General features: G+C 41.6%; 1 protein-coding gene across 3 annotated transcripts in view; it reads right to left on the minus strand.

Annotated features, from left to right (window-relative positions):
- Positions 1 to 24199, minus strand: part of ARHGAP26 (Rho GTPase activating protein 26) — a 605933-nt gene that overhangs the window by 9155 nt on the left and 572579 nt on the right. For all 3 annotated transcript variants that reach the window (XM_073573730.1, XM_073572997.1, XM_073572737.1), the window contains one exon: positions 7266 to 7354. In XM_073573730.1, the coding sequence (XP_073429831.1) occupies positions 7266 to 7354 (89 nt within the window). The remainder of the gene's footprint in view (positions 1 to 7265; positions 7355 to 24199) is intronic.

Raw genomic sequence — 24199 nt, forward strand, 5'->3', positions numbered from 1 at the left:
CTGAAAGTTAAGAGATATATACAGCAATTTTTATTTTACGTGAAGCCATTTCCTCAACATTGTACAGACCTTTACATGTGCCCAGAGAAAAAAATATTCCTCCTGGTGAAGCCCATTAGTAAAAACACCACTACTTACAGTTTGATACCCCCACAGTGGTACCATTCACACTACGATAACCCCACGGTGGCCCACACACAGTATGAAGCTCACAATGGCCCCCAAAACAAAAGCTGTGGAGGTGGTAAGCCAAACCTCCGGCTCCTCAGTTTCCCTGACTCCAGGCCTCCGCCTCATTACTGACCAAGTTCATAAAGTGCAGAAAAGAATCATCTCAACTAAAAGCTGAGATCCTTAGATCAGGAACAGAACAGACATTTATAGGACATTTCATAACTTTCCCAAATACTTATGGAAACATTAACAGCACATCCTGCATTGTACTACTGTACCAATTTATTATATATTTTAGGATTGGGTCCATTTTATACCAACTCAGATGCCACAGCCCTGCCCAAAACAGTATGTCTCCACATTACCACAAATTAATGTCCCATAGCCCCAACACACTGTATAATGCATCCACACTGCCTCAACACAGAATGATGGCCCCCTATGTAGCATTGTGCCCCCATTTACCTCACATACATTATGATGCCAATAATCCTCCCACACATTATTACGGCCTCACATTACTTCCCCCAACACAATAAAACCTCATTGCGACACCCAAATTATGACCCCATAGTTTGAATTCACCACAGTATGAATCCCCCACAATGGCCCCCATGCAGTATAATGCCCCCACATAAGTATGCACCTTTGCTGTGAGCCTTGACATCCCTGATCGTCTATGACTTTGCTTTCAGCCACGTAAACTGAAGGTCCTAGTAGATCCTTCAGTCTACCTAGACGGAACCATGGAACAGTAATCTGACAACTCCCTACTCCACAATCTTTTTGAAGGCATAGATACACTTGACATCAGGATATAATCCAGATCACTAAGGAAAACTCTACAAAATTGGGACTGTCCCATTGGATTTGGCACATTGGGGAGGAATGTCTATCATTAATAATAAATATATTGTCAATAAATAGTTCGTTGAAGAGCACAGCTCCCTTTGCAATTTTTACCAGCTCCATCAATTTGTGGGATCTGCCATGACCATCCATCAACTTACAAGCAGTTCCCCTTATTACCACTGCCACCATTAAAGGGAACCTGTCACCTCTTTTGACCGCTATAAGATATGGCCACTCCCTTTCAGGGCTTATCTACAGCATTCTATAATGCTGTAGATAAGCCCCCGATCTGACCTGCAAGATAAGAAAAATAAGTTTTATTATACTCACCTGAGGGAGTGGTCTGGACCGATGGGTGTCGCGGGTTCAGCGCCTCCTATCTTCTTGTGACGCTGTCCTCCTGCGCAGGCACACTTCGATGCCCTGTTGAGGGCAGAGCAAAGTACCGCAGAGAGCAGGCGCTGGTAAAGGTCAGAGAGGCACAGCGCCTGCGCACTGCAGTACTTTGCTCTGCCCTCAACAGGGCAGAGAAGTATGCCTGCGCAGAAGAGCAATGCCAGAGAGTGATGAAGAAGTAGGAGGGCGGCATCGCAAGAAGATGGGAGGCACTGACACCCATTGGACTGGACCGAATAGGACCGTCCCCCTGGGTGAGTATAATAAAACTTATTTTTCTTATCTTTCAGGTCGAACCGGGGGCTTATCTACAGCATTATAGAATGCTGTAGATAAGCCCTGAAAGACAGTGGCCGCATCTCATAGCGGACAAAACAGCTGACATGTTTCCTTTAATTATACCACAAATTTAGCCACACATTTTAAATTGTATGTTTAATTAAATGGAAAACATACGGATAAAAGTATATAATTAAACTAGGAGAATACTACAATATTAGTAGATGATGAAGGCCTGCCAACAATGGATTCTAGACTTTTTAACAAGAGAGGGAACGCTGCACTTTTATGTACTGTTTTACATACAGAAATACATTTTAAGCCTCTAGTTAGTCTGGTTTGGGGTAATTTATATGTCTAGGGAATCCAGACACTTGCTAAATAATTCCATTGAGCTGGTATAAAACAGTAATTTGTTTAAGAGATATTTTTTTAAACCCAAATAAAAACGGAGGTTAAAACCCAATTTGGATTGACCAAGTCTGTCTTTGCAGCACTGATCATCTGTTACAACACAACATCTGGGTCACTGCCTAGGTTTATTTTATTAACCTAGAAAGACCTCTAGCTATATTTTCACCCAATGCTTTCTTTTCCATGCTTCAGAGGAATACATTACTGAAACACTGCAATCTTCATCCACACAAAAACGTTATAAATCAGTCTATAATATATAGCTCAGACAAAAATGTATATTCATCAAGAATTGGGAAAGGTTGTGGTTAAATCGTCATTGCATATTATGACCGCAAAAGACTCTCTGGCATTATGGGTACTGTAACATGAATGGTTCTGGGCCCCTAAGGACATTCCCATGGCAGTCTGGTTGCTTCCTAATTCATTTTACTTAGACCATAAAAATGATATGTATATAAAGATAATCTGATCTGAAACACAGGACCTATTAGTATTACTTTTTCAACATGCATTTACAAGTAATAACATATGCAAATTGTTTGTACATTTTTTATATTCTCTAAGCAAAATAACTTCCAATTTATTATGATTTATTTTCGTGTATATCTAAATCTTCATGTATAGCTCAGGGACCTGAAAATTTACGTTAATGATAAAGGCAGGCCAGAAGATCGAAAAGCGGATTGTCATCAGCTGTGCCACACTGCCTTGCTCTTTGTACAAGGCTACAAATATAATTACACAGGCAGAGGAAATTAGACACTTCTGCTAGTGGTGACCTTTTCTGCTTTCTTTGTAATTATCTCTTTAATGCACAGGGCAATAACACAAAGCACGGCAACGATGGGAAGCTAGAAAGTGTTGTTAGTAGGAGAGGACTGCTATAGAAGAACTCCAAATCATAGTAAAAAAACAACAAAAAAGGGGCATATTTCTTAACCTATATGCAACCATTCTGATATAACTAGTGCCCAAAATTGTCATTCATTACTTGCACCATTTTTTCAGACATTTTTGATACTTGTTCCGCAAGAGGAGTTGTTTTGCTGAAAAGTGGAGTGGTGTTTTTTTGGGGGGTAAAATAGACATTTCTAAACACAAGACATCAAAATGCACAAAATTGTGACGCACATTTTTGGCACAACTACTGTAATACTTGGTGTAAAAGTAGACAAAGAGCATGACCAGTTTGTACAATTTGGCACATGCTAAGATGGTCTAGTCTAAGTTTACAATTTCTAAAAGTTAGACAGATTTCATAAATATGCCCCAATATTTTTGCTGCAATTTGCACAGGCTGTAAACAGAAAGGTCAACAGGTATCTGTTAAATGTAATCAATGGCTAACATTGGTAAATTACGTTTGGTATTACCTGTAGCAAATGTCAAAGTTAGATATTTTAAAATGTTCAATTGAAACTTTGTTTTATTCAGATATTGTGAAACCAAAATTGAAATTCTCCCTCAACATGGGCATTTTTATTGGTTATTTCAATCTCCGAACATCTATGGTATAACCAGGGGATATGCCATAAATGTCTGATAGAAGCAGCTCTCACTTTTGGGTCTCACTGTGCCTGCTTAGCAATTTTCGGAGCTCCCAAACTACAAAACTAGAGCAGCACATACATGTATATTTCAGAAAGCATAAATCAGACCCCTTTCTCCATACAGATTTAGGTAACAGCAATAATAAATAAATTAGCAAATAAATTACAAGTCTGCAGTCATGGAAGTGCCTGCTTGCATCAGCTGTCCTCTCCCTCTGGGCCCTTCCAGCTACCAGTCCCTTGGGGATCAGCTGCTGTGTGTCCATGGTCTGTCTTGAAGTGGCACCTAGTGCTCATCAGGAGGCAAGCCTAACCTCACCATCAGGGGCTCTAGTGAAAAGTCAAGTGCTCACCTAGTCAAGCCCCTCCAGGCTCTCCTCAGACAACGGCACTGTGGTTCCACCATTCCCGTTACATCAATCACCGGCCACAGCATTTATCAACTCTGCGGTCAGAGATTGGCTGCTAAGGTAACATATTTGTCCCCGAAAAAGAGATGGTTAACCCTTTGAAATAAATTAATAAGCTGAAAACATGGGTATGACTCTCTCATATTTTTTCCACAGATAATTTGTCAAGTCAAAATTTCAAGATTTCAAGATTGGATGTGCACTTATCTCAATAGAGGAAAGCTTGTAATTGTTTGTAAAATACTTGTAAGGGAGATTAGGGAGAGAACCCAGCTGACAATAATATTTTACACTTAACAGGCCAGAGAGAGCTAGAGAGAGAGATTACCCCGCGGACCATAAGAGCTTACACTCTACAGGAAAAAGAAAGAGAATCCTATTAAAGGGACTCTTTCAGCACAGAATGACAGTTCAAAACAAGTACAGGCACTAAGTGCATCATGGCCAAACATTTAAATACATTTTCTCACCTTCTTGCTTTCCATCTACCTCCACCCTTCTCTGGCTCTATGAAGCGGGAGAAAATGTAGAAGTGGGGTGGAGATAAGGAGGGAAAATAAGCAGGTGGGAAGGTGTATAAAAATGACTGGCCCCGCCGTGAAGCACTGTGCGCCTGTACTTGGTTTGAACAGTCACCCTGTGCTGAGTCCCTTTAACAAGAGCTCACACTCTGCAGGAGAGACTTACCCAGCAACTCTGGACATGTAAGGGATTCTGCCCCACAAACTGTGCTCCACTGTGAATCGCTGATTTCTGATGACCCAGATACTGCCCCCCACTGTACAAGGTATGATAATCCATAAGATGTTATGACTGCAGTGCACTATGGTATAGTCCCCGTGGTAATGCAAAATGATGTTAGCCTGCAGTCTGATGCTAACCAGAGTCCGAATTGGTGTCAGGCAAGTTTTTAATTCCCCCAACCATGAATCAAATCTCAAAATGTCAGAATTTGTGTGAAATCACAGATTTCAGCAAATTTATTCGAACTTGATCCTCTGTGGATTATCTCTGTTGCTAAACATCCTAAATGTAATACAGTGCATTTGTATATGTGTATTCCAGGAGGAATTAGATCGAGGAGTAGGCATTTATTCACATGTGCATGTCTCACCGATGGCAACCGGAAACATCCACTGATTACACTGAACAATGCATCTGTAGCATTACAAAAGACCATCTTTTCTCTTTTTTTAAGACATGAAATCTTTTCTTTGTTATTTTACTGCATAAAGTTTTCTAGCGTGATCGATGGTGTAGCCAGTTTCTTGACTGCTGTTCTCATCACTCCACTTAAAGGGAGTATTTTCATGGGCAGATAGTATGTCAATGTCAAAACCACACATCAAAACTAGGGAGACATCACATGTGATGCGGTTTTCATGCATACACCAATACAGGTGTTACAATCAAATCACGTTTTCCTCCAGTACAAGCCGCCCAGCTGAAACCTCGTTGAAAATTCGTTTTGCCAGAAATGTTCTTACATGTGTGGCCAAGCATACTCAACAGCTTAGCTTTTCGTTTAGACAAAAACAGTCTGGAAATAAACTCCATTTGGCACGGTGAAAAGGGTTGAGGCACGAGGGTGAGAAAGAGTTCATAAACAAGATGTCTGAACTTTAAAAACATAGATGGTTCTGATGCTATGATCTTATTAGTTTTGGAGGTGCTTCATATTGTTATATAATGGACCCTTTAAGATTGACCTTTTTATCAACAGGTGATAATCACCTTAATGAAAGATATACCTTGATGAAAGTTATTTTAACAATTGATAGAAAATTAAGGCTATGGGCCCACGTAGCGTTTTAAAACGCACAATGAAAACCGGACTGCTTCCCAGAAATTGCGCGTTTTTTTCTGCGCGATTTCACCGCGATTCTGTTCGCGATTTTCTCAAGCACTTTCCAAGCGATTTGAAGCATCGCTTGGAAAGTGATTGACAGGTTGGTCACACTCGTCAAACATAGTGTTTGACAAGTGTGAGCAGCTTTTTACTATTGATGTCGCCTATGCGGCATCAATAGTAAAAGATAAAATGTTAAAAATGATAAAAAAATAAAAAATCGGGGTATATTTACCTTCCGACGTCCCGCACTGCCATCCCGGGCCACAGCGTTCCCAGCGATGCCTTGCGAAACCTGTGATGACGTTGGTCTCGCGTTACTATAGCGATCTCAAGAGACCGCTAGAGTCACGCGAGACTACGTCATCACAGGACCTTGCCTCAAGGCATTACTGGGAACGCTGAGGCCCGGGAATGCAGCGCGGGACGCCGGAAGGTAAATATACCCCAATTTTTTATTCTTTTTTTTACAGGGGTATGGTACCCAGGGCCTGGAGGACAGTCTCCTCTCCTCCACACCGTGGGTACCAACCGCACATGAGAGGCTTAACTTCCCGCATGGTGGGTATAGCCACATGCGGGAAGTAAGCGATTCTCATGCATTCCTATGGGTGCAGAATCGCGGCAATTCTTTGCGATTCCGCACAAAAGAATGATCATGCTGCGATTTTTTCCGTGATGCGATTCCGCCGTGGAAAAAAGCGCAGCATTAGCACAGCATGTGCGGAATGCCATAGGAATGCATGGGGTGCGTCATGTACAAGATTTTTAAACGTTTTAGCAGCGTTTTCGCGCCGAAAATCGCGGCAAAAACGCTTAAAAAACGCATAGTGGGCACACAGCCAAAGTAAGAAAACAAGAAGCTTAAAGCAGTTTACGGTTCAAGGAAACCCAGTCCTCCGGCTGGAGTTCACAAACAATAAAACAGACTGTGCCCTCCCGCCGGTCCTGCACAGAGTATCATCGACAGCACTGCAACCAATCAGTGAGCTGAGCTAGTGGCTCTGCCTAAGCTGATGGCACTAGCCGCTCAAAGCTGCTAAACTCTCGGAAAGGCTGCAGCGCTGTAAACATTATGTCAGTGCTGCATACAAAAATAGTCACTGGAAGCAGTGGGCATTGGACCCGGAAAGGTGAGTGTAGATCAGATTGGTTTGTTAGTTTGCTTTTTTTAACACCAAAAAAACAGAAAATCCCATTAATCCAGTTTATTTTCCCAGAAGATAGTGTATGAACAGAGAAGAGAGGTCATATGAATGCTAACAATAGGTAGACGCAAAGTAAAACAGCATTTTAGTTGTGCAGAATTAGTCTTGCAAACCTGAACAATTACCTTACCATTTTCAAACATGGTGCCAGCTGTGAATGAAAGCTCGGAGTCATGCTCGGCTTTACATGCATATAAAGCCTTTGCTCGCCTTGGCAAACTGTAAAAAATAAAAAAAGACAATTTTTAAATTAATCTTTTTAATGTTTTGGTTTTTTTTTACGTTGCGATTGACTATGCTTTCACTAACAGGCATAATGTACATCCTTAAAATTCCAAGACCAACTTCATCAAACATTGATCCAAGTGCTAGATTATATTATCTGGACTATATGAAATAGTAAACAGCAGAACTGGAAATATACAAGACAATTAGATACGGTAAAACCAATGAAGAAAACTATCATTGGCCTACAAGTCCAGCAACATATAAAAGCACTTCATTGTCTAGATATTCAAAGATTCTCTGAGAAATGCCAAAAGATAAAACATTTGTATCCAAGACTGTTCACACTGTGTTAATGCTCTATGCACAGCATTCTGTCAGTGGTTATATGGTAACCAAAGTTCCCCCCTTGCATCCATTCACCTACATGAACTAAAGTTTCATACCATCAATTAAAAAATAAAATTATCAGAAAAAATTATCACTGCTACCAAAAATATGAATACTGACGGAACGCTTGTTCAACAGAGTCCAAAATTTTGTCTTGAAGTCGCCGCTATCCTAAAGAAAGTGAATTGATATGTGAATGGGGTACGTTTGAATGTAGTTTTTGAATTTACAGTGTGTACAGAACGTATTCAAACCCCTTTAAATTTTTCACTCTGTTTCATTGCAGCCATTTGGTAATTTCAAAAAAGTTCATTTTTCCCCATTAATGTACACTCTTATGCACCCCCACCTTGACTGAAAAAAAAAAAACAGAAATGTAGAAAATTTTGCTGATTTATCAAAAAAGAAAACCGGAAATATCACATGGTCATAAGCATTCAGACCCTTTGCTCAAACACTCATATTAAAGTCACATGCTGTCCATTTCCTTGTGATCCTGCTTGAGATGGTTCTACTCCTTTATTGGAGTCTAGCTGTGTTTAAACTGATAGGACTTTATTTGTAAAGTCACACAACTGTCTATATAAGACTTCACAGCTCACAGTGTATGTCAGACCAAATGAGAATCATGAGGTCAAAGGAACTGGCCAAGGAGCTCAGAGACAGAATTGTGGTAAGGCACAGATCTGGCCAAGGTTACAAAATAATTTCTGCAGTACTCAAGGTTCCTAAGAGCACAGTGGCCTGCATAATCCTTAAATGGAAGAAGTTTGGGACCACCAGAAGCATTCCTAGACCTGGCCATCTAGCTAAACTGAGCATTCGTGGGAGGAGAGCCTTGTTGAGAGAGGTAAAGAAGAACCCCAAGATCTCTGTGGCTGAGCTCCACAGATGCAGTAGGGAGATGGGGGAAAGTTCCACAAAGTCAACTCTCACTGCAGCCCTCCATCAGTCAGGCTTTTACGGCAGAGTGGTCCGACGGAAGCCTCTCCTCAGTGCAAGACATGTGAAAGCCTGCATAGAGTTTGCTAGAAAAACATATGAAGGACTCCCAGACTATGAGAAATAAGATTCTTTGGTCTGATGAGACAAAGATAGAACATTATGGTGATAATTCTAAGCGTGTATGTGTGGAGAAAACCAGGCACTGCTCATCACTTGTGCAATACAATCCCACCAGTGAAACATGGTGGTGGCAGCATTATGCTCTGGAGGTGTTTTTCATCTGCAGAGACAGGACAACTAGTTGCAATTGAAGGAAACATGAATGCAGCAAAGTACAGAGATATCCTGGATGAAAACCTCTTCCAGAGTGCTCTGGACCTCAGACTTGGCCAAAGGTTCACCTTCCAACAAGACAATGACCCTAAGCACACAGCTAAAATAACAAAGGAGTGGCTTCAGAACAACTCTGTGACCATTCTTGACTGACCCTGCCTGAGCCATGACCTAAACCCAATTGCGTATCTCTGGAGAGACCTGAAAATGGATGTCCACTAACGTTCATCATCCAACCTGGTGGAGCTGCAAGTAAGAATGGCAGCGGATCCCCAAATCCAGGTGTGAAAAACTTGATGCATCATTCCCAAGAAGACTCATGGCTGTACTAGCTCAAAAGGGTGTTTCTACTCAATACTGAGCAAAAGGACTGAATACTTATGACCATGTGATATTTCAGTTTTTATTTTTTAATAAATTTGCAAAAAATGAACTTTTTTGAATTTACCAAATGGCTGCAATGAAACAGAGTGAAAATTTAAAGGGGTCTGAAAACTTTCCATACCCACGGTATGAATTAACACAGCATCAACTGCTATCGTCCAACAGATGTTGCCTAAAAAAAACCTTTGTTTTTCAAAGATTGTCATGCAGAAGTTGATACTTAGCACAGTAACTTATAGGTTGTGTTTTTGATAGTAAAAAATATTAATTGGCTATAAAGATATAAAAAAAGGAAAATAATGGTAATTATATTTTCAACTGATAAAAGGAAATCGTAATATACATTAAAAGCAAATGATCAATAAAATCAGTGGTTAATTGCAGCTACACAAATGGAATTTTCTCACGTCACCATGAAGGCGGATTAAACAATGAAAGTGCTAGTTAAAGGACAACTGCATTAAATAATCTATACATGTTGAAAGAAATCATTACTTTGAAAATTCACATTCACTAGTGTAATTTCTTTGTTCACTCTTCAGAGTCTCACAATTCAAAGTGAAAGAAATCTGAAATGGATTCTGTCTCCCCAGGTTTTGACACCTGATCTGAGAGCAGCATGATATAGAGTCAGGGAGCCCGATTCCAGCAATGTGTCACATACTGGGCTGCTTGCTGTAGTTTTGATACAATCACGGATTTATGAGCAGGAGATTATCACTAGAAGACCAGAAAACCTGCTGCCATGTAGTCCTCTATATTCATTAGTTCTTTATAACTGAAAGATCTGCAGCAAATAAAACAGGGATGGTACAACATGACAACATGCAGCCACATAAGTTATACATAGCTGGAATCTGGTTTCTCCACCCCTACATCATTCTGCTTTTTGACGTATGTTTGGGGTCATTGTCCTGCTGGAAGACCCATGACCTAGAACACAAACCCATCTTTCTGACACTGGGCAGTACATTGTGACCCAAAGTCATTTGATAATCTTCAGATCTCATCATGCCTTGCACACAGTCAATGCACTCAGTGCCAGAGGCAGCAAAACAACCCTAAAACATCTTTGAAACTCCACCATGTTTGACTGTAGGTACTCTGTTCTTTTCTTTGTAGGCCTCATTCCATTTTCTAGTAAACAGTTGAATGATGTGATTTACCAAAAAGCTCTAACTTGGTCTCACCTGTCTACAAGATGCTTTCCCAGAAGGACTTCAGTTTATTGGCATACATTTGGGCAAACTGCAGTCTAGCTTTATGTCTCTGTGTCAACAGTGGGGTCCTCCTGGGTCTCCCACCATAGGATTTAATTTAATTTAAATGTCAATGGATGGTTCGCACTGACACTGATGCACCCTGAGCCTGCAGGACAGCTTGAATTTCTTTGGAACTTGATTGGGGCTGCTTATCCACCATCCAGACTATCCTGCGTTGTAACCTTTCATAAATTTTTCTCTGCCGTCCACTCCCAGGGAACTCCGCTACAGTGCCATGGATTATAAACTGCTTGATTAAGTAGCGCACCATGGACAAAGGAATGTCAAAATCTCTGGAAGATGGACTTATAACCTTGAGAATGTTGACATTCTTTAACAATTTTGGTTCTGAAGTCCTCAGACAGTTCTCTTTCTGTTCTCCATGCTTAGAGTAGCACACAGATACTCAATGCAAACATTGAGTCAACTTTTTATGTGCCCTTTTTATCTGGTTTCAAGATGTGATTTACATATCGCCCACACCTGTTACTTGCCGCAGGTGATTTTGAAAGAGCAACACATACTTGAAACAAAGTGGTTTAAAAACAATTTTGGAAAAGTGGGAACATTTTGTCCGGCCCACTTTTGTTGTTTTTTTGAGAAATTCTGTCCAATTTGCATTTTTTTTCCATGTTCTTTTGTGTTGTTCCAACAGTTGCAGTCACATCTGGCCTTTACGCCCAAGAATAATACATACATATACTAAATAAGTAAAATATATATATATATATATATATATATATATATGTGTATATATAAGTAAGTTGAGGATGAAATGATCTCTAGAAGGCCTAAAGTTAAATAAAGACTACATATTTCCTTTAGCATTTTAGACGATATATATATATATAGGAATGGTTTACATTTTAAAAAAGAAAAATGGGGCAATGCAGACATTTGAGCACCCTCGGAGATTTGAGTGTTCAGACAACTTTGACAAAGTTTCAAACCTTAATTATCCTGTTAGGGTTATTACATGTTCACTATCATCGTTCGGAAAGGCCAGGTGATGCAAATTTCCCAGCTTCATAAAAAAAACAGCCTCCTCTAATCTTGTGCCAAAAAACAGCAACTATGGATGGGTTTGTCTAAGCAGCTGGCTAGCATTCTGAAAAGGGTCAAGGCCCACAAAGCAGGAGAAGGCTATAAGAAGATAGCAAAGCGTTTTCAAGTTGCCCTTTCCTCAGTCCGTAATGTAATTTAGAAATGGCAGACCAAGCAAAATTTCAGTGAGAGCTGCCCGTAGTATTTCTAGAGAATAAAATCAGAACCCCCCGCTTGACTGCAAAATACCTTCAGAAAAATGTAGCAGATTCTGGAGTTGTGCTACATTGCTTTACTCTTTAGAGTCACAGAGACACCTGCACAAATATGGACTTCATGGAAGAGTCCTCAAAAGAAAACCTCTCCTGGGCCATCACCACAAAATTCAGAGTCAGAATTATGCAAAAGAACATCTAGGGAAGCCTGATTCATTTTGAAAACAAGTTCTGTGAACTGATGAGGTTAAAATAGAACTCTTTGGCCACAATGATCAAAGGTATGTGTAGAGAAAAAGGGAACAATTTCAGGAAAAAAACATCATGTCAACTATTAAGAATGGGGTCTGGAAACAATCATGCTTTGGGGTTGTGTTGCAGCCAATGTCAAGGGGAACATTTTATGGGTATAGGGAAAAATTGATTCAATGAAATTTCAAATTCTTGATGCAAATGGGTCGCCCTCCAAGGGCCGTGGGGTACTCGGTACCGGGCCTGTATCAGCGGGATGTGTCACAGCAGCGGTGACCCGGACCGTGGCCCTGGGCGCCCAAGTAATGGGGAATTGGAATGGTGTAGAATGGAATAGTTCGTGATGCCACCTGTGGTGTTCGGCAAGTAAGATGTTAAGCCGACGCTGCTTGCAGATCCTCTGGGGCTGGTGGTATGTTGCAGCCAAGATGGTGAAGCTCCCCACAGGTGAAGCTGTAGCCCCAGGGCAGTGTAGATGTGGAGATAGAGGAGAGGCACAAGCAGGGTCGAAGCTGGTACCCAGATGTACAGTTGTGGCCAAAAGTATTGACACCCCTGCAATTCTGTCAGATAATACTCAATTTCTTCCTGATGAAAATGATTGCAAACAAATTCTTAGGTATTATTATCTTCATTTAATTTGTCTTAAATGAAAAAACACAAAAGAGAATGAAGCAAAACATTGATCATTTCACACAAAACTCCAAAAATGGGCCAGACAAAAGTATTGGCACCCTCAGCCTAATACTTGGTTGCACAACCTTTAGCTAAAATAACTGCGACCAACCACTTCCGGTAACCATCAATGAGTGTCTTACAATGCTCTGCTGGAATTTTAGACCATTCTTCTTTGGCAAACTGCTCCAGGTCCCTGATATTTGAAGGGTGCCTTCTCCAAACTGCCATTTTTAGATCTCTCCACAGGTGTTCTATGGGATTCAGGTCTGGACTCATTGCTGGCCACCTTAGAAGTCTCCAGTGCTTTCTCTCAAACCATTTTCTAGTGCTTTTTGAAGTGTGTTTTGGGTCATTGTACTGCTGGAAGACCCATGACCTCTGAGGGAGACCCAGCTTTCTCACACTGGGCCCTACATTATGCTGCAAAAATTGTTGGTAGTCTTCAGACTTCATAATGCCATGCACACGGTCAAGTAGTCCAGTGCCAGAGGCAGCAAAGCAAGCCCAAAACATCAGGGAACCTCCACCATGTTTGACTGTAGGGACCGTGTTCTTTTCTTTGAATGCTTCTTTCTTTCTCATGTAAACTCTATGTTGATGCCTTTGCCCAATAAGCTCTACTTTTGTCTCATCTGACCAGAGAACATTCTTCCAAAACGTTTTAGGCTTTTTCAGGTAAGTTTTGGCAAACTCCAGCCTGGCTTTTTTATGTCTCGGGGTAAGAAGTGGGGTCTTCCTGGGTCTCCTACCATACAGTCCCTTTTTATTCAGATGCCGACGGATAGTACGGGTTGACACTGTTGTACCCTCGGACTGCAGGGCAGCTTGAACTTGTTTGGATGTTAGTCGAGGTTCTTTATCCAACATCCGTACAATCTTGCGTTGAAATCTCTTGTCAATTATTCTTTTCCATCCACATCTAGGGAGGTTAGCCACAGTGCCATGGGCTTTAAACTTCTTGATGACACTGCGCATGGTAGACACAGGAGCATTCTGGTCTTTGGAGATGGACTTGTAGCCTTGAGATTGCTCATGCTTCCTCACAATTTGGTTTCTCAAGTCCTCACACAGTTCTTTGGTCTTCTTTCTTTTCTCCATGATCAATGTGGTACACACAAGGACACAGGACAGAGGTTGAGTCAACTTTAATCCATGTCAACTGGCTGCAAGTGTGATTTAGTTATAGCCAACACCTGTTAGGTGCCACAGGTAAGTTACAGGTGCTGTTAATTACACAAATTAGAGAAGCATCACATGATTTTTCGAACAGTGCCAATACTTTTGTCCACTCTCTTTTTTATGTTTGGTGTGGAATTATATCCAATTTGGCTTTAGGACAATTCTTTTTGTGTTTTTTCATTTAAGACAAATTAAATGAAGATAATAATACCAAAGAATTTGTGTTTGCAATCATTTTCAGGAAGAAACTGAGTATTATCTGACAGAATTGCAGGGGTGTCAATACTTTTGGCCACAACTGTAGCAGTGCTGGGTGTGTTGATGCAGGAATCAATGGAGGACACCAGGGCTTGTAGTTCCAAAGCTTTACTCACAGTCTGTAGTACACACAGGTGCCTGCCTCCGTACCGTGTCCTCCGGGTCAGAGGCTCAATCAACCTCCAGGTCAGATGGAATGCTCCCTTCCAATGCTCCGCCAACATGTACCTTTCTCAACGTCTCCTCTTATAGCGCCTTTAAGTGTGAAGATCTCCTACTACTGAGTTACACTGGAGTTCCTCCTGACAGATGTTCCCAAGAACTCTACTTGTACAGCAGACAGCTGTAGCCTGCCTCGGGGACTCCTCACTCCTGAGTCCTGGCTCACTATCCAAGTTGCTGTTGTGCCCCCAAGTCTTAGATGGGAGTAGTGCATTTACAGCCCACTACTCCACCGGTGTCTGCTGCAGAACCATTAGTGTCCATACAACCTCGGGGACCGGGCCCCGGCCTTGCGCTGAGAACTTCTAGGCAGGGTTCTCTCCTAACCCACGTCCTCTGTTCCCTTTTACTCCTTCGTTCCGTACTAATCTCTCCTTCTCATGGAAGATCAGGTTTCAGTTCAATGTCTTTCTCCTTCTTTCCATTCCCGTGCCAGCAGACCCAGGTCACTGAGGTCTGCTGCAGCACCTCCTTCCTCCATCCCTCTCTCAGGGATCTTCTTTCCTCACTTCTCTTTGAGTGGCTTCCTCTCCCAGACTGACCTACTGACTGACCGAAATTCTAAACCTTCCCGCTCTTTTGTGTTCTAACTTCACCCGCCTCCCAGCACGTTTAGTGTCCCAAGCAGGGAACCACCAAAGGTGCTCTGCTACTCTCTAAGCAAGGAGCCGCAATGTGGCTTTGCTGAACTACTCTGTTGTGTGGGGTGTGAGTGTGGGAACGTGGTCAGGAGCCTCCAAGTCACCTGGATGGTCGGGCACCACACCTCAGGAGGAGATGCAGTACCTCTGTGGCGCCACACAAACATAACACCATCTGTAAAAAAACTGAAGTTGAAAAGAGGATGGCTTCTACAAATGGATAATGATCCTAAACACACATCAAAATCCACAATAGACTACCTCAAAAGGCGTAAGCTGAAGATTTTACAATAGCCCTCACAGTGTCCTTATCTGAACATCACTGAAAGTCTATGGTTAGACCTCAAAATAGCAGTGCATGGACAACGACCCAGGAATCTCACAGAACTGGAAGAATTTTCCAAGGAAGAATAGGGTGAAACTCCCTTAAACTAGATTTTAAAGACTTTTGGCTTGCTGCAAAAAGCGCTTACAAGCTGAGATACTACGTACTAACCATGCAGAGTGACCAAACTTTTGCATCAGCCCATTTTCCTTTTTGCAAGTTTTAAAATGGAGAAGATGAATATATATTATATGTATGTTTGTGTGTATATATATATATATATATATATATATATATATATATATATATATATATACATACATATACACAGTGCCTACAAATGAGAAACTGGGTCTGAGCAGAAAAAGTAAATTAATGTGCATGCAAAATGTAATTGCATATGAACACATGACCTTTACACAGAGAAAACCAAAAACAAAACACAAAACAAATATCCTGGAATAAAAAAGTAAAAAAATATATTGCAAAAATTGCATGAAGGTAGTAATAATAAGGGTATTTAGTTAACATAATTTTGATCAAAATAATGTAGAAGCCATCCCGCCACGTCACGGCAACCCTTGTGGGACAGTCCTAACTCTTGTATTTAAAACCTTTCCACTTGTCAAGTGACGTAAATGTGAACAAGGACAGAGGGACTGAACCACCAGTAATAGTGTAGGCCAGACAGGATGGATTTTCCAACTCAGAAACAGGGCGGTCACACCCTTATATGCACAGAATGCACAATGAAACAAATGAGAAACTGGGTCTGAGCAGAAAAAGTAAATTAATGTGCATGCAAAATGTAATTGCATATGAACACATGACCTTTACACAGAGAAAACCAAAAACAAAACACATTACTGGTGGTTCAGTCCCTCTGTCCTTGTTCTACATTATTTTGATCAAAATTATGTTAACTAAATACCCTTATTATTACTACCTTCATGCAATTTTTGCAATATATTTTTTTACTTTTTTATTCCAGGATATTTGTTTTGTGTTTTGTTTTTGGTTTTCACAGTGCCTACAAGTAGTATTCAACCCCCTGCAGATTTAGCAGGTTTACACATTCGGAATTAACTTGGCATTGTGACATTTGGACTGTAGATCAGCCTGGAAGTGTGAAATGCACTGCAGCGAAAAAGAATGTTATTTCTTTGTTTAATTTTTTTTTAAATTGTGAAAAGTTTATTCAGAGAGTCATTTATTATTCAACCCCTCAAACCACCAGAATTCTGTTTGGTTCCCCTAAAGTATTAAGAAGTATTTCAGGCACAAAGAACAATGAGCTTCACATGTTTGGATTAATTATCTCTTTTTCCAGCCTTTTCTGACTATTTAAGACCCTCCCCAAACTTGTGAACAGCACTCATACATGGTCAACATGGGAAAGACAAAGGAGCATTCCAAGGCCATCAGAGACAAGATCGTGGAGGGTCACAAGGCTGGCAAGGGGTACAAAACCCTTTCCAAGGAGTTGGGCCTACCTGTCTTCACTGTTGGGAGCATCATCCGGAAGTGGAAGGCTTATGGAACTACTGTTAGCCTTCCACGGCCTGAACAGCCTTTGAAAGTTTCCTCCCGTGCCGAGGCCAGGCTTGTCCGAAGAGTCAAGGCTAACCCAAGGACAACAAGGAAGGAGCTCCGGGAAGATCTCATGGCAGTGGGGACATTGGTTTCAGTCAATACCATAAGTAACGTACTCCACCGCAATGGTCTCCGTTCCAGACGAGCCCGTAAGGTACCTTTACTTTCAAAGCGTCATGTCAAGGCTCGTCTACAGTTTGCTCATGATCACTTGGAGGACTCTGAGACAGACTGGTTCAAGGTTCTCTGGTCTGATGAGACCAAGATCGAGATCTTTGGTGCCAACCACACACGTGACGTTTGGAGACTGGATGGCACTGCATACGACCCCAAGAATACCATCCCTACAGTCAAGCATGGTGGTGGCAGCATCATGCTGTGGGGCTGTTTCTCAGCCAAGGGGCCTGGCCACCTGGTCCGCATCCATGGGAAGATGGATAGCACGGCCTACCTGGAGATTTTGGCCAAGAACCTCCGCTCCTCCATCAAGGATCTTAAGATGGGTCGTCATTTCATCTTTCAGCAAGACAACGACCCAAAGCACACAGCCAAGAAAACCAAGGCCTGGTTCAAGAGGCAAAAAATCAAGGTGTTGGAGTGGCCTAGTCAGTCTCCTGACCTTAACCCAATTGAAAACTTGTGGAAGGAGCTCAAGATTAAAGTCCACATGAGACACCCAAAGAACCTAGATAACTTGGAGAAGATCTGCATGGAGGAGTGGGCCAAGATAACTCCAGAGACCTGTGCCGGCCTGATCAGGTCTTATAAAAGACGATTATTAGCTGTAATTGCAAACAAGGGTTATTCCACAAGATATTAAATCTAGGGGTTGAATAATAATTGACCCACACTTGTATGTTTAAAATTTATTAAAATTTAACTGAGCAACATAACTTTTTGGTTTGTAAGATTTATGCATCTGTTAATAAATCCTGCTCTTGTGTGAAGTTTGAAGGCTCTAACTTATTTGCATCTTATCAAACCTGCTAAATCTGCAGGGGGTTGAATACTACTTGTAGGCACTGTATATATATTTTGTTAAAAATACGAAGGAAATGTGTTATCTTTAATTTTAGGCCTTTTAGAGATCATTTTATCTTAAACCACACAGGTGCATTTGCTATCATTATAATCCCATAATCACACGGAAACAAGCACTCGTGCATCCATATCACTAAAAAAAAAATACAAGTTTAAACTCTTGGAAAAATGAGATGAAAAAGTGGTTGCCACACATGGGGATTAAACAATTACCGGTAGTACTTAACATTAGAACTATGGATAATCTTACAGTGCCTTGCGAAAGTATTCAGCCCCCTGGAACTTTTCAACCTTTTCCCACATATCATGCTTCAAACAAAGATACCAAATGTAAATTTTTGGTGAAGAATCAACAAGTGAAACACAATTGTGAAGTTGAATGAAATTTATTGGTTATTTTAAATTTTTATGGATATTCAAAAACTGAAAAGTGGGGCGTGCAATGTTATTCGACCCCTTTACTTTCAGTGCAGCAAACTCTCTCCAGACGTTCATTGTGGATTTCTGAATGATCCAATGTTGTCCAAAATGACTAATGATGATAAATATAATCCACCTGTGTGTAATCAAGTCACCATATAAATGCACCTGCTCTGTGACAGTCTCAGGGTTCTGGTTGATGCACAGATAGCATCATGAAGCCCAAGGAATACAACAGGCAGGTCTGTGATACTGTTGTGGAGAAGTTTAAAGCTGGATTTCGATACAAAATGATTTCCAAAAGTTTAAACATCCCAAGGAGCACTGTGCAAGCGATGATATTGAAATAGGAGTATCATACCACTGCAAATCTACCAAGACCCGGCCGTCCCTCTAAACTTTCATCTCAAGCAAGGAGAAGACTGATCAGAGATGCAGCCAAGAGGCCCATGATCACTCTGGATGAACTGCAGAGATCTACAGCTGAGGTGGGACAGTCTGTCCATAGGACAACAATCAGTCGTACACTGCACAAATCTGGCCTTTATGGAAGAGTGGCAAGAAGAAAGCCATTTCTCAAAGATATCCATAAAAAGTGTTGTTTAAAGTTTGCAACAAGCCACCTGGGAGACGCACCAAACATGTGGAAGAAGGTGCTCTGGTCAGATGAAACCAAAAGCAAACTTTTTGCCAACAATGCCAAACGATATGTTTGGCATAAAGGCAACACAGCTCATCACCCTGAACACACCATCCCCACTGTCAAACATGGTGGTGGCAGCATAATGGTTGTCACCTGCTTTTCTCAGCAGGGACAGGGAAGATGGTTAAAATTGATGGGAAGATGGATGGAGCCAAATACAGGACCATTCTTGAAGAAAACCTGTTGGAGTCTGCAAAAGACCTGAGACTGGGACGGAGATTTGTCTTCCAACAAGACAATGATCCCAAACATAAAGCAAAATCTACAATGGAATGGTTCACAAATAAACGTATCCAGGTGTTTGAATGGCCAAGTCAAAATCCAGACATGAATCCAATCGAGAATCTGAGGAAAGAGATGAAGACTGCTGTTCACAAACGATCTCCATCAAACCTCACTGAGCTCGAGTTGTTTGCCAAGGAAGAATGGGCAAGAATTTCAGTCTCTCGATGTACAAAACTGATAGAGACATACCCCAAGCGACTTGCAGCTGTAATCGCAGCAAAAGGTGGTGCAACAAAGTATTAAGTTAAAGGGGCCGAATAATATTGCACACCCCACTTTTCAGTTTTTGAATTTCCACAAAAATTTAAAATAACCAACACAGTTCGTTCAACTTCACAATTGTGTCCCACTTGTTGATTCTTCACCAAAAATTTACATTTGGTATCTTTATAGCATGATATGTGGGAAAAGATTGAAAAGTTCCAGGTGGCTGAACACTTCCGCAAGGCACTGTACATGTCAACTGTCATTTAAGATCAACATTCCTAATTTCCCATACATGGAATCGTCGCAACAGCTATGTGAATGCTGAAAACGTATATTCTTTTCCAAAGTGTGTTGAAAGCATTGCATCATCTTTTTATGCTGAAGGCAGCCCTTTGATAAATAAGACTTCATTTATGCATTCATTAAAGTGTTTCTATCATCAGATAGAGACACTTTAAACAAGGACATTCTATAATGTACCCATAAAGAGGTTGGTTAGAAGCTCACGGATCCAGATAATCGCTGGCTGAATGTTGTGCCTGTCATTTAATTAAAAAACAATACAAAATTGCAAAAATAGGATCTGGATCAAACAAAACACTTAAAAAAAAACCTTTAGGCTATGTGCCCACGTTAGCGCTTTTAAACGCTCAGGAAACTGATCCCCTTCCGAGAAAACGCGCGTCTTTTTCCGCACGTTTCTTGCGCGTTTTTGTACAAAAGACGCGCGTTTTTGACGCGCATTTTCTGGGAACATTAGGGAAGGCTAAAAGCGCTCAGCAATGTGGAAATTAATGAGCATGCTGTGTTTTTAACCGCTAAGTGATTCCTGAGCGTTTAAAAACGCATGCATTGGCACAAAAAGCCAAAAACGCATGCAAATTAATTTGAAACTTCTTTTAAGCGTTTCTGCAGCGTCTGAGCCGGCACAAACGCTGTGGAAACGCTTAAAAAAACGCAACATGGGCACACAGCCTAACTCTCAAGAGAAACCTATGAAAAAAGATACATAAAATAAGCCGCTTTCCATATGTTTGCAGCTGTATGTCGAAGGAGTTGTGCCCATTAGTCTGTCTACTTGACTGCAGTGATATTGTGTGCACCTTACGTTTATGTGCACACGGAGTTTTTTGGCTCTGCAGATTTTGTAGTAAAAACCACAGAGAAATCCGCAGGACAAAAGTCATGCGGTTTATCTGTGGTTTTGCCCTGCGGTTTTACATCTCATAATGGATGAGGTGTGAAACTGCAGTGTTTCTGCACTAAAGAATTGACATGCTGCGGATTGTAAACCGCGGAAAAATCCGCAGCATGTGCACTGCATTTTCCAGTTTATTATTGAAAACAATGGTACTGTACAACGCACCTAAATCTGCTGCGGACCCGCAGCTGCAGAAACGCTGTGGATCCGCAGCAGAATCCACACCGTGTGCACATACCCTGACACTGGCCTCAGCAATGTACCCCCCCCATACTCATTGGCCTATTTTTTTTTTGTTGCAATACCTTTAACCCCCTCCACCCCCCAAGCCTGTTTCCACCTTCATCGCCAGGCGAATTTTTACAATGCTGACCAGTGTCACTTTTTGTGTTAATATGCTTCAATGGATCCCACTGATTCGGAGAGGGTTTTTTGTATCATCCTGATCGTGGTAAGATGTGTTCTATATGACTTGTGTTTATTTGTGAAAAAAAAAAATAAATCGAAAATTTAGCAATTTTAAAACTTTTAATTTTTGTGCCCTTAAACCAGAGTTATGTCACACTAGCTGAAGAGCCAGGCGCGGCCCGGGCCTAGTAACTAACTACAGTTAGTTATAACAAATTATAATGATTATATCTACACTGTGTTCCAAATTATTATGCAAATTGGATTTAAGTGTCCTAAAGATGTAATTTTTTGTTTTTCAAATAAACTCATAGATGGCATTGTGTATCAGGGCTCTTTGGATCACTGAAATCAATCTGAAACGCCTGTGATAATTAGTTTACAAGATGAGCTCAATTAAAGGAAAACTACTTAAGAATGATGTTCCACATTATTAAGCAGGGCACAGGTTTCAAGGAATTTAGGAAAGAAAAAGGATCTCTCTGCTGCTGAAAAGCATCAAATAGTGCAATGCCTTGGTCAAGAGATGAAAACATTAGATATTTCCCAAAAACTTAAACGTGATCATCGTACTGTTAAGAGATTTGTGATTGATTCTGAGCACAGACGTGTTCGTGCAGATAAAGGCAGAATGAGGAAGGTTTCTGCCAGGCAAATTCATCGGATTAAGAGAGTGGCTGCTAAAAAGCCATTACAAACCAGCAAACAGATATTTAAAGCTGCTGGTGGCTCTGGAGTCCCTCGAGCCTCAAGGTGTAGGATCCTTCAAAGGCTTGCTGTGGTGAATAAACCTACTATTCGGCTACCCCTAAACAGAGCTCACAAGCAGAAATGGTTGCAGTGGGCCCAGACATACATGAAGACTAATTATCAAACAGTCTTGTTTACTGATGAGTGTCGAGCAACCCTGGATGGTCCAGATGGATGGAGTAGTGGATGGTTGGTGGATGGCCACTATGTCCCAACAAGGCTGTGACGTCAGCAAGGAGGTGGAGGGTCATGTTTTGGGCCGGAATCATGGGGAAACAGCTGGTAGGGCTCTTTAAGGTTCCTGAAGGTGTGAAAATGACCTCTGCAAAGTATATAGAGTTTCTGACTGACAGCTGTCTTCCATGGTATAAAAAGCAGAAATGTGCCTTCAGGAACAAAATCATCTTCATGCATGACCACGCACCATCTCATGCTGCAAAGAATGCCTCTGATCATTGACTGCTACGGGCATAAAAGGAGATAAACTCATGGTGTGGCCACCATCCTCCCCTGACCTCAACCCTATGGAGAACCTTTGGAGTATCATCAAGCAAAAGATCTATGAGTGTGGGAGGCAGTTCACATCAAGACAGCAGCTCTGGGGGCGATTCAGACTTCATGCAAAGAAATACAAGCAGAAACTCTCCAAAAACTCACAAGTTCAATGGATGCAAGAATTGTGAAGGTGACATCACAGAAGGGTTCCCATGTTACCATGTAACTTGGCCTGTTAGGAGGTTTTGGAGTTAGATAGCTTTTTTGCTCTGTGAATGTGACCTTCTAATGCTGCAAATTCCACAAAGGAGCATTTTCAGTTGTTTAAAACATATCAAATGTTTAGAAATTCTCCTGTGCCTAATAATTTGGAACAGCGCATTGTGAGTGTTTATTCATTTTGGAGATTGTACTGTTATCATTGGAAGTTTTCTTCAATAAAATTTGATGTATACTCTAACCGGTGATGACCTTTATTAGACTGACTGTCATTGGCACCGACTATTTAGGAAAATCAGAGAAAAATATCATTTGCTTAATAATTTGGAACACAGTGTATATATATATATATATAGAAGGCTGAGTGTATAAAGCTCTGCATAGCCACATTCACTATAATATCCCACATCATCCTGTCAGCCAGAGCTACCGGACAACTACCCCTAATATCCCACATCGTCTCATCAGCCAGAGCCACTGGACAACTGCCACTAATATCCAACATCATCCTGTCACAGCCGCCGGACTACTACCACTAACATTCCACATCATTCCGTCAGAGCCACCGGACTACTACCCCTAATATCCCACATCACCCCGTCACAGCCGCCGACTACTACCCCTAATAGCCCACATCATTCTGTCAGAGCCACCGGACTACTACCCTAATATCCCACATCATCCCATCACAGCCGCCAGACTACTACCCCTAATATCCCACATCATCCCGTCAGAGCCACCGGACCACTACCCCTAATAACCCACATCATCCCGTCAGCCAGAGCCACCGGACTACTACCCCTAATATCCCACATCATCCCGTCAGTCAGATCCACCGGACTACAACCCCTAATATCCCACATCATCCCATCAGCCAGAGCCACCGGACTACTACCCCTAATATCCCACATCATCCCGTCAGCCAGAGCCACTGGACCAGGGTTCCCCAACTCCAGTCCTCAAGGCCCACCAACAGATCATATTTTCAGGATTTCCTTTGTATTGCACAGGTGAAGCAATTATCACCTAAGCAATACTAAAGAAATCCTGAAAACAAGATCTGTTGGTGGGCCTTGAAGACTGGAGTTGGGGAATCCTGCACTGGACTACTACCCCTAATATCCCACATCATAACATCAGTCTGGGGTCAGAACCAGAGCGCTGAGTGGAACGGTCCTAAGTTCCATTCCGGGGAACCCTTTAAGAGAGGCCTGGCGTCAGAACCAGAGCACTGAGTGGATTTGCCCTGACTTCCATACCAATGATCTCTTTAATAGAAGCCTGTGTCAAGAAGCAGAGCACTGAGGGATTTACCCTAACTTCCATACCGGAGATCCCTTTAAGAGACGCCTGGGGTTAGTACCAAAAGCGCAGAGTGGATTTGCCCTG

This window comes from Dendrobates tinctorius, unplaced genomic scaffold (assembly GCF_039654945.1).
Source record: "Dendrobates tinctorius isolate UK_male_01 unplaced genomic scaffold, ASM3965494v1 ptg000001l, whole genome shotgun sequence".
Lineage (NCBI taxonomy): Eukaryota > Metazoa > Chordata > Amphibia > Anura > Dendrobatidae > Dendrobates > Dendrobates tinctorius.